Source organism: Phalacrocorax aristotelis, chromosome 7 (assembly GCF_949628215.1).
Source record: "Phalacrocorax aristotelis chromosome 7, bGulAri2.1, whole genome shotgun sequence".
NCBI classification, from domain to species: Eukaryota; Metazoa; Chordata; class Aves; order Suliformes; family Phalacrocoracidae; genus Phalacrocorax; species Phalacrocorax aristotelis.
In genome coordinates this window covers 14961644-14973903 of record NC_134282.1, presented here as the reverse complement: position 1 = coordinate 14973903, position 12260 = coordinate 14961644, and the positions used below count along the sequence as shown (strand labels likewise).

Below are 12260 nucleotides of genomic sequence, written 5' to 3'. Positions count from 1 at the left end.
TTTAAGACTTATGTTTTCAGTGCTTCAGGTGCTCTGGCAGGAAGCCCTAAGATAGATAGATGTGTGGTCCTGTGCCACCCTGTCGTGCTGCACCTCCCCCCCCCCCCGCAACTAGAGAAGTACTTAATTTGTAATGGGATGATATTTCTTCCTGGACAATGTAAAGGTATTCAAATTCTTAACAAACCTGTTTGTTTATGAAGTTACCCATATTTGGGGGGAAAAAAAAAGAAAAAACCCAAACAAAAAAACAACCCAGGTATTTGCGGACGTCTGAGAAGAAGCAAACCAATGAGAGATGACAAAGAAATTGCTCACATGGATGGATCTTCAAGCGAAATACTAAACTGAAATAAGTCAATTCCTGAAAGAATTCATAAGCTCCTTGATTGCTTGCAAGCCTGAGGGAGCATGGTTGTACTGAAAGGTTCTCCTGGACAAAGCTGGGATTGAAATGCTTTGTGCTGTAAAGTCTGTATGTTGATGCAAATGTATCTAGTGGTTTTCTCGGTTGTTGGCTTTGACATTGGCTGAAATTTGTCTGTTCTGCTGTTGAGCATCTATCAGGAAGGAATACCTTGTTGATGTCAGTGCAGAATTAACTATATAGCTGGAACACATAAATCCTGGTCATGCTGCTGCTGTGCAGAGAGACCCCAACAGGCTGGCAAAAATGACAGGAACCTCATGGAGTTCAAGAAGTGGTGCAAAGTCCAGCACTTGGGGAGGAACAGTCCTGTGTGCTGGGGGCCATCCAGCTGGAAAGCAGTTTTGTGGAAAAGGACTTGGGGGTCCTGGTGGACATAAAGTTGATCATGAGCAAGCAGTGTACCCTTGTGGCAAAGGCAGCGAGCAGTATCCTGGGCTGTGTTAGAGTATTGCCAGCAGGTAGAGGGAAGTGACCTTCCTTCCCCTTTGCTTTTTAGAATGCAAGATATGAATTTCGACTTTAAAAAAAATGAGCAAACAGAAAACAAATACGAATTTTCAAACTCTTGTTCGTGCACAAAGCTGTTACATACATTAAAACGGAAAATCTTCAAATGAGGGTACAATTAATACAGCATATACAAATGTCGTTAACTTTGTGTATATTGTGGTAGCAGTTTACAACTTTGTGTAGTGTATGGTGTAAGGGCAGCGGTTCACTGTTTTAGGTACAGTGTCCAGTGCAGTCTGTTGTAGTAAACGTGTCAGAGTATTAGTCCATGAAATGTTAAGCTTGTGTGGAATTTCCTGGCATTTATTTAAGAAAAAACCACCTATAACCCACAAACGGTCAAGATGCTTAAAGTGTAAAAATGCAAAGCCTAAAACCAGTAGGTTACTGTGATAATCAAAGGACTGCTTTTTATTTAAAAAAAACCCCACAACTTTCAATAAGTAGTAAATGCCAGTGAAATTTTAGTGATTCCCTCTATATTTTAACATTAAAGGTCCAATATCAGAAACCTAAAGAATGACATAATGTAAATAATACAGTGAGTTGCATAACACTTGTTAGAAAGCCAAAATGTATTACAATATGGGCAGTGAAGAACGGGGACTTGGAGACTGAGTGGTACAGGGAATCCTTCCTGTGGAGGTGTACGGTGTTGATGGTTTCTTCCTCCTCACTGTTGTGTTGTCTTGAGGTTATTCTTGTTTGCCAGTGTACTCTGTGCTTTGTTCTTTCTTCATTACTTTGCAGTTCTACGTTACCTTTTAATTTCTTGCACATATGGTGTGTTTTACATATGTGGGGTGCTTGTTTTTTATTCTGTTATCCCCCAACCTGTTTTTGCCCAGTTCTCAAGGTTGGTTTCCTTTGACCAGTAATTAGCAGTTGGTGAGCTGTTCATAGCCTTGAGGCCTCTGATATCCTGTGCCTTTACTTTCAAGGCCTCTGGTCATTCTATGCTTGTGCTCCTTTGTGCTGCTTTTTATTCTGGGGTCTTAGGTAATTCATTCCCTACAAAATATCTTGTTATTGATATCTATTAGTTACAGAAATACACACACTCTCTTACTCGTATATACAATCTGTGTGTGGGCATCTACTTACGTATAGTTTTTACTTAGCTTTGAGCAATTGTGTGATGTAATACCTATTGGTTTTACATATATTTAGATATATAAACATATTTATATGCAAATATATATATTTAAATATTTAGTTGTGTATAAGCTGTGTTTTATATATGAATATTTCTGAAAATTGGTATTATATCACACAGTTGTCTGAAGCTAAGTAAAAACTATACAAATTAGATAAGTCACTTGGTCTTTAGATGATTGCTGTTAGGGTTGGACAAGCTAAAACAAAGCTCCAGGCAGGCCAGGACAAGTCCAGAGGCCTGGTTATTAGCTTAACATGAGGCCCGTGGCCTGTTAAAAGCAATGCCAACACCTTGTTTATGAGGTTACAACATTCTCCTAAGAAAATGCAATTGTAGGTATCCCATCTTTGATTTATCATAGAATCATTAAGGTTGGAAAAGACCTCTGGGATCATCAAGTCCAACCGGCAACCCAACGCTACCATGCCTCCTTAAACCATGCCCTGGAGTGCTACATCTACGCATCTTTCAAATACCTCCAGGGATGGCAACTCTGCCAACTCTCTAGGCAGCCTGTTCCAATGTCTGACCAAAGTTACAATTTGCAAAGTTACAGTTGTCAGAAGGTTCATGCATAAGTGAATGCAGAGGATAATTCTGCTCAGCCTTATTTTACTAGCTGACAGTACTAAAATCACATATTATTTTCTGCAGGGAAAGTGTATGTGGAGAGCTTGGCTTGACAAGGAGGTTTTTAGAATGTGCACTGATCTTAAGTTATCCTGATCACAAGTGCACTCTCTGAATATGTAGCAAAAAGTATCAGACACTCCACATACTAGCAGAAATGGCAAGCAGAGGCCTAATGTCTGATTTCTAAGGGGCAGGGAAGAAATCTATCTGAAGGAGTGGTGTCATGTTGCTGGTTAGAATCCTTGCCTTTGGAGGCGGATCCTCTAGACAGAATTGATGTAGGCTCTTGAAGTGCCATCAAATATCCTCAATTTAGGAGATGATCTAATAATTTGTTTGCTTCTGCTGTTCTTTTAATTACTGTGTTGTGGTTTTTAGTGAACCTGGAACTCTCTTGTGAGGTTGATTTGGCTTTCAATTTATATTTGGTAGATAACTCTTTCTTGTGTGCTTTAAGAGTGAGCAGTTTTAGCTTCTAGTGTATCGCATTACTGGTGGATGAGCCTGTTCAAACAAGAAAACTAAGGTGAGCGGAGAATACGAGAAGGAGGGAAAAAAATACACCAGCAAACTGCTTGTAGTTGGGCAACTTCTACTGTAATGAATAGTGGAAAAAAATTACTGTTTGTCACCGCTGCTTAGCTTTTCATGTTACTAATAAGTTAAGAAAAATAATTTTTTGGCATGTCCTAAAAGTCCTCCTTTTCAGAACTGGTGGCCTGTCTCTTGCTTTGTATAGACTTTCATTCTTGTTGCCATCAAATGCTGATTTGGCTACTTAATGTGGCTTTGCTTGTAAGCTGACATAACTCCAGGATGATTTTCTGTGTTGCCTACCATTCATCTCGTCACTTTGACTTTCTTGAAGCTTTGTGCTTCTATTTTTTAAGTATCAGCTGTTCTTTTTATGTTCCCCCTCTAGTTAGACATGTTCTCCATCTGCATTTTCTTTTACTTTTGTGTGATATCTGATCTGAATTATTTTTCTGTAACGTAGTTTTCTGTAACTTAGTTTTAAGAAGTAATCTGTTGTGGAATTAATATGGGAGGAAGGGGCTGGGACATGAAAAAAGCACAACTAGCTTGAAGAGGGAATCTAACCATAAATGTAACTAAAAAAATTGGTATTTTACTACCTGCTATTTGTAAGAATTAGGAAAATGTTAGAACTTTTTATATGCTAATAATGCATCCACAGATTAATATGACTTCAGTAGATGTTTAAGTGTGTTCATGTGATGAAATATTTTTGTGAGCTGATGCATAGCAGTAGACCAGAAGAAGAAACTTTTTAGGTTAGATTTAGTATGGCCTGAGTTTCTGGCTTTAAAAGAAGTAAATGTCTGGCACCCGTTCTTTGTGTACCTTATACATTCAGGGTGCATATACTCATAAGTACTTAATGTTTGCATTCTGAACAGTAAAAATGTAAACACATGTTAAAAAAGTAGATATCATTTGGAGCAAGTTAAGGGTAAAAAGAAACTAATCCCCATAATAAGTGGTGTATATATTTCTGACATCTTTCAGTAGTAAGCCTATTGTGGTGTCCTTCATAGAGAAGTGGAGATGATGTATCGGAAATAATGTGCTTTTTTGAAACTAGTAATTCTGCAGTGTGAATAAATGGCTACCTCCGCTGGCAGGGACTTAAAAGAATAGTAGCAGAATTGAGAATCATTGCCCTAGTTTTCTGTTGCAAAACAGTTGTACAAATAACCCCTTCCCATAAATAATGCAGTAATCTTCCTGGCTTGGTAGCTGTGGATTGCAGCTATAGAATCAACTTAAACCACTGCCTATTTTAATATACAAAGTACTCTCTATTGGGGGTGGGGAGGAATCTTTACTTGGTGTGCTTGATTGATGTATTAATGTTAATGCAGCTACAAGACAAATCTGCAACTGAGGGAGCTAATGTGAAAGATAGACTTAAAGGCAATTTGTATCTCTTAGGCTGCTTTGCTCCTGTATATCTAGGTCACTTAACATCTTCTGCAACCCTCACTGCTATTTCTTCCAATCAGCAGTGCTAAGAGCAACTATAACTTTAAAAATTAATGTAAGCAGTTGATAAGAATTTGACTCTTGCTCAGAGAAAAGATACAAGTGGAATTTGAGAATTGCAGTTTTCTGAACTGGTAACGAGCAGACGTACAATATCTATATATAACAAAAAATACCTAAGACTGGAACACCAGCAATTTTAAGACTTCATTTGCGTGATCTTTCTTTTGCGGTGCAGCTCTTTTAAGGAATTGGGTGTTGTGCCTCTGATACTGACTGAGCAGCTGCTGAAAAGCTACAAGATTCTGAAGAGTCCTCTTTTTTCATGGCTGGATCCTATTTACTTCTTGGGCTAACCATGTCTTTATATTTGTCATCTATGGAGGTGATGTAACTGAAAACATGCGTTTCAAACTCCTGTTTAGCTGTCTCCTTTGAAGGGGCAACTAAAATCTTTACAGGACAACTTCTTCATTTTTCTGCCCTTTCCTTAGCCTGTACCTTTTCAGATTTATTTTTTTTTCTAATGTGAGTGTTTATGGATGTGATTATGGTTGTGGTAGCAAGTTTCATATGCTTATACTTCCACAGAAGCACGTTTTGATGCTTCTTTAGATTGTGTTATTTTTCTTGGTGCTTCATGTAGTTGATAGGATGTCAGTAAGAAAAACTAATGCAACCAGATTCTTGTTCCCCAGAAGTTTCTAGCTGAGCCTTCAGGGTTATGGGAGAAGCTGTTTATTAGTTCATAAGTATGACTCATAATTTATACTGTTAATGTTTAATCCTATTTCTGTTACACAGACTGAAAAAATAGATGATGACCCATCCTGATCCATTTCCTTTTTCTTAACTTCTTGCAACTTCTCTCTCCTGCTGATTTCATCAGTATACTTCTATTTCTGTTGTCATTTAATTAGAAAATAGTCCACAAAAAAGACCTTCTAATATTGCCTTTGAAAGGTAGATTTCATATAACCAAAGGCTACATTAGCTGAAATTACATATGCCATGCCTTGAGGCATAGGCACCTATCCCTTCTGCTGTTCCACCGCAGTTATTCCATATGCTTCTGCCGTTCCTGCTGTAGATCCTGCTCCTGGGGTTGGTGGCAGAAGCCCAGAGCAAGTGGGGGACACAAAGGCTCTGAGTTACAGGGCATAGTGAGTTGTGTATCCTGTGGGGAGTTTCATGTGATTTTGGTGATAAAGTTTCATCTGTAATAGACAAAGTAGTAGGTATCTAACTTGTTTTGCCAGGAGGAAGATGTTAAAATCAGAATGCTATAGTGACTATAAAGCCTAACTTCTCAATTTTTTCACATCTTTAGATATTCAAGAATTTTATGAAGTGACCTTATTGGACAATCCAAAATGCATTGATCACTCTCAGCCATCTGAACCAATACAGCCTGTGAATACCTGGGACTTCTCCAGCCTTCCAAGCACAACAGTGACATCGGAAACACTGCCGAGCAGCCTTAGCCCAAGCGTAGAGGTATGATATAGAAATCTGCATTTTACTTTTCTTGTTGAGGCGATTGGCTCAACATTGTTCTCTACATTTCCTTCATTTTATAAAATAACTATTTTCCTAGAAAATGTACATTATTAAGATCAATAGTCATAAGAGGTTTAATTATTGAAATTTTTAGTAACAGATGTGTGCATTTTGCTTAGTCAACACTTTATAAACTTGTTTGTCAAATATACCATTAAGTGACCATTAAGTGGGATTTATGCTCTGAATTTGGAACCTCGCTGACAGGCTTAGTATGCTTATGTTCATCCATACTGACGACTCTTCAGTCATTACCTCATTAATAATTTGGGAAATCTGAAGTGATATCTTTCTGATAGTAAACTTTTCAGTCTGTTCGTAAGAAATTCTCTGCTACTTATACAGCTGTGTTTTGGAAGGAATTTTTGGTTTTTTTTTTTTTTAAACTACATGAGTCCAGTTGTCACTAGTGAGTGGTGGGAAAACTGAGCAGGGAAAAGTACACTGATATATGTGTGTGTGTATATATATTTTTTCACTAAATCAAGGTCTCCCTGCCCAAGTTGAAGTTATAATGTTGTTTGAATTTTTTTGCATCAGACCAATTATTTGTCCCCAAAGAGGTGAACTTCGCTCTCAAACCCGACAATGTTGGAAAATGTGTGAAGTTCTCTGTAATAACTGAAGGCAGCATCCTGTGATGGCCCATTTTCATGAAATGGTCATAGAGCTCAGGAAGAGCGCTGGGGGAGACCAGCCAAAGGGCAGGTGCTGCAGCCCACAGGGAAGCTTGGGAGCTTGTACTACCCAGCTAGGGTGCCAGACATTTACTTCTTTTAAAGCCAGAAACTCAGGCCATACTAAATCTAACCTAAAAAGTTTCTTCTTCTGGTCTACTGCTATGCATCAGCTCACAAAAATATTTCATCACATGAACACACTTAAACATCTACTGAAGTCATATTAATCTGTGGATGCATTATTAGCATCAGGAAGGATGGATGAAGTTCTGGAAAATTGCAGATGAGCAAACGCGATCTTTTAAAAAGAGCGTATGTAGGAGCAAGGCAGGAAAGGAGGATCCAGGTTTAACAGGTACAGTAATGAATGATTCTACATTCTTTTTGTAGCTCCTTGAAAGTGATAAAGGAGCCAAATAGTAGCCATCATAGTTATCAATAACAGTTTTGTCAAACTTAGTTTCTTTCCAATGTGGTAGGAAGAAACAGTAAATGTGATGAATTCTGACTTTGGTAAAACTTTTGGCGTGGTTTAACAGGCTATCTTTTGAGATAATATATCAGTTGAAGTTTCTAAAAAATGCGTCCTTGTTTGAGTTATTAGTGAAAATATCCTGATTGTTATAACTGAAACCATGGGAGCGGAATGGTGTGATTCTGTGATTTAGAAGCTTAAGGCTAGAATGAAGCCTTTAGCAGTTGAAGTAATTAATGGGCAGGCTCTAGTTCAGCAGGACCAAGTACAGTGGCTTGCACTTCAGTTGTATTTCAGTAGCACCCATAGAATTTGAATAGTTCAGAAGTGGTTTCTCAGAAAAGATCTGGGTCATTTTTGAACCTCAAGGTGAGTCAACCGTGTCATATTAATGCATGAAAGGAAACACCTTATTGACATAAGAGTGTGGTGTAAAACTGTTCTGTTCTACTTGGTCTCCATAAGACTTTGCTGGACATATTGTAAAATTTAAGGTATTACGGTGCAAAAAAGATGTAGAAGAATTTAGGCAAATGTAAAAAAATGAAGATAATATTTTTGTGCCTATGCAAGGTGTGTTAGACTTGTACTACAGTAGGAAGCTTAGCAAGAATGTTTTAAATGTTTTCCTAAGCACCAGAATAGCTGTACATAGGCAGTTTCCCTTATTGAAGGTCTTTAAAGGCAGCATAAATATCTTGATCTTTTTGTTTGGGTTGGGTTTTTTGTTGTGTCCCCCCCCCGCCCCAATTCACTGTATATAGCGTGATGGACTTGAGGACTTAGGTTCCTACCAAACCATTCTGTTGTTAAACATGCTCCTAATTCCAGCAGCTGGGATTGCGGAGCAAGTATCTGCTGCTATGAGATTTGTGTCATGATGTTCTAACTGAAGGGGAAACCTGCTGAAACCTGAAGTGCAAGATAGTGCATACTGTTAAATCCAGGCTTTGTGATTATTTTCCTTCTGGCCCCGTCCAGAAACTGGAAAGTTTATCCTATAGAAGTTTGCTCATTTTGCTGCCAGGAAGTTCACAATAAGACAGACTGACTTACCAGCTCTAAAGGGTAATGTTGTCCCTGTATCTTTCTAAACTTTACATGAAGATGCATGTGAAGGTGTAATACAATTATGAAGTTGCATCTTTAGTTTTTATTCTCATGTGGTAGTAGACTGCCAGTAATGCAAGGATTTGTCCATGACACTGCAGCAATGACTGCATGACATGTTACTGTGGCAAGTTCACAAACATGTTGAAGGGAAGAATGGCGTAATTTGGGGAGTCTCACCATAGACGTAAGTTTTTGTTCTCAGCTGAACTGTTTGCTAGAAAATGCGGCTGCTTCTCCAGTACAGTGTGGTGGTCATGGTATATATTATGTTACCTAACAGAACCTGATAGAGCGTGGATTACTATGTTATTTTTCTAAGTGGTCCAGATTTGAACATTTATGACAAAGCCACCTGTCTTCATTCAGATTTTTTGTCTTGAGTTTCATGTGAAAGTCAGACAGTTGTTTGACCTCCAGTACACGGAGGTCATATTTTACATTTACTGCCAGTATTTAAAAGCATAGTTGAATATATTTGGTGTTGATGCTAGTTTATGTGAAACAGAAACCAAACTTTTCTCACAGTCTCTGCCACCTACAGTAAATATTACCTTGTATTTCATTAGAAATTAGTTAGAATACTGCTTCCACATTATAGTTGTAAAGGTGGACACTTCTGAAGAGTGGTAGCTCAGTGCTGGTTTAATTTGCTTTTTGTAGTATATCTGAAAGTCTTAGTTTAGCTTTGAAATGTATGAAAATTGTTACAGTAAACATATCATCTTGTATATATTATTGGCCTGAAATCTTTCTTCTTCAGTGACTTTTTTTTCTTTGTATACCTGTAAGACAATACCTTTCCCTCAATATTTTGAAAGTTAACAAAAATTGAGGGGAAATTCTTATATATCGACAGTTCATATTCAACATACTTGCTATGTGTGGTACATGAAAACTAGTATTTTTATCCTGTAAAATGTAATGCAATTTTGGTTTCAATATTATGCTTCTTTTTTAGGTACTTAGATTTTTTTAAATATATTTGATTTTAATCAACCCAAGGGCAAAACGATTTTGGTACAACATGTGTTCAATGATTTGTTTTGCTTGCTGAAACTACTAGAGATTGGAGGAAACTTGAGTTTAGGATATCTGAATTTATTCAGAGCCAGCTTTTTTTTTTCTGTAACAGAAACTCTCACTTTTTAGACTTGCAATACTGCCGCCCAATTCAATATTAGTTCATTAACCAGGTATAACTAGATCGGCATGACGGATGCACTTTGAGGTGATTTTAGCGCTACTCTGTTGCTTGCCAGGCTTGTAGGACTCTAGGTGATAAGAATGGGACAGTTTTTCTTGCTTGCAAATTGTTAGCCTTGGAAGTAATACCTTTCAACTTTGTTTCTTTTTCCTTAATGATATATCTTTGCTGTAGTTACTCTGGGCCAAATAACTATTCTTCCAGCTGACACTGTGATGGTGTATGTGAGAGTTCTTGAGACTGGGAATATAATGCTCTCCTAAAGTGATTAAGGATTGTATTACAAGAGCTTTCTACGCAGCTGACTTTGGGAATGACTTTTTAGCAATGTGTGCTTGTGTATATACATAGAATAGCGGTATGCAAGCTTAGGTTGGCTGAGGGCTTCTAATGGGACATAGTCTAGTTCTGCTTTTGCCTTCCTCCTTCTGGATCAAAAGACTGGTGCTTGTAATCCCCATAGCTATTGGTATGGTAGCTATTGGGTAAGGTAGAACTACAGATTGCAGTTTTCCTGTTCACAGCAATGTTTTCTTTTCCATGCTTTATATTTCCTGGAACATTATTTGACAGGTTTTTTTTTTTTTTCACCTCATCATCTTGTACTGAGAGTAAAACAAAGTTCAAAACAGTGATAAGCACAAAAGGAATGTTAATCCTTTCAGTACTAGGGACTAGCAAAAAAGAGAATATAGATCCAATTTGAAAACGACAAAAGGTGCATACCTCTTTCTTATGTGCATTAAATACCGAGTTTTAGTGTGTATTGGCAAAGCAGCTAACAAACCAAAAGCAAGATGTCCTAATGCTAGTAGTTGTGTGAGAGAAGAGAGATGTACAGGAGGGAGCAGTCTTCTGAGCAGTTTACTGTGATCTGTAGTGCCATCTGTAGGTGGGACAGTTTGTGTTTGACAAATAGTGGTGAAACTTGAATCTCGGGTAGAAATCTCCTTTGCCCTAATTTTGAGTAGTGTATTGTGAAGGAAATAGTTGTCTTGTGATGCTTTTTTTTTTTTTTTTCTAAAATCTGTAGGGTATGTTTTAATATTGTGATCGTTTTAATTCAAGCTAAACAGCACACACTTTTTAACTTCTCGGGTTTAAAAGTAGCCACAATAACTTCATTTTAGACGTTGGGGAAAAAAAACCCACTGAACACTGTCTCAATAGAAATGTTTTGTCTTAGGAGGTGGAAACTTGATCTGGAGTGTCTTAATCTTACAGTTGGGCTAACAGATATGTGTGTGTAGTGAGTAATGGTGGCTGAAGTACTTTGGTCTGATCCGTGGTTTCCCCATTTATCTGCACATACCCATGTGTTTAGTGTCTGGCACGTAGAGAGGCTGTCTGGCTCACTGTCTTCTAAGGCCTTTTGCCAATTTCCCTAATAAAAAGAAAGCACAAGAGGAAGTGAGGAAAATAGCTGAAATTACAGACGTGCCAATTTGATGCCAAGGCAGGGTGGAAATGAAACTCTCTAAACATCTTGGAATCAAAAAAATTCAGGCTCACCTGTGATGTCAATCAGATTGCGAAGGTTTTCAACTAGCTGAGCCCTGACAGCCCCCAAGAATGAGAACTGCAAAATCTTTCTGGCCGATTTGTTCCAATGCTTAACTAACCTCATGGTGAGAAAGCTTATCATTATTTCTCACTGAAATCTCTGTTTCAATTTATCTGTGGTTTCTTATGTTCTTCCATCATGCAGCATGTACTTGGCTCCGTCTTCTGGGTAACCTCATTGTAGGTACTGGAAGGGTGCTTTTAGTTTCCACTAACCTTTTTTCTCAAAGCTAAAACAAGCCCCATGCCCTCATCCTCTCTTGAAGGGGCAAGTCTTCCAGCCCCTCACCATCTTGATGGCCCTCTGCAGAACTTTCTCCGGGTTATCAACATCCTTGTTGTATTGGGGGGCCCAAAACTGAATGCAGTGTTCCAGATGCCTTATTAGACGTGCCAAGCAAAGGGGAATAAAGTTTTGCTTGATACTACTGACTTTGTTTCTGCTAATGTGGCTCCTGTTAGCCTTCTTTGCTATTAAGGCATACTGCAGGCTCATGTTCTGTTTGCTCAATATCTGGAAAAAAACCAAATAATAGTCAATCTGAATATTTTGAAAAGGGATAGAGTTACACTAACCCAACTTGCACCTACAATACGGGATTGGTTTTGTTTACGAAGCAGTGATGTCTTTTTAACCTTTAAGATTTTGATAGTTTTGTGTAACTTCTTAACAAGATGAGCTGATATAGTCTAGAGAAAAGAACTTTGGATGTATGATTTCTAGTGGAATGAAAAAGAACCCTGTGTTTAATCAGCAGCAGTTGTATTCAAAATGAAATGGTGCATCAAACAGTTAATTGGGATCTTAGAGGAAATCTCAGAAGGAGATACCTGCGTATGTAGAGTGTGTTATTACACCAGCAGGATACTCTAGTTCTGTTTTTCTGTTTCTGAATTTTGTTAACTGTAGTATCGTCACCTGGCCT

The 12260-nt window shown here is 38.1% G+C and overlaps 1 protein-coding gene across 10 annotated transcripts in view; it reads left to right on the top strand.

The window, feature by feature from the left end:
- Nucleotides 1–12260, top strand: part of DLG1 (discs large MAGUK scaffold protein 1) — a 166217-nt gene that overhangs the window by 8998 nt on the left and 144959 nt on the right. For all 10 annotated transcript variants that reach the window (XM_075098899.1, XM_075098897.1, XM_075098895.1 and 7 more), the window contains exon 3: nt 6070–6236. In XM_075098899.1, coding sequence (XP_074955000.1) covers nt 6070–6236 — 167 coding nt within the window. The remainder of the gene's footprint in view (nt 1–6069; nt 6237–12260) is intronic.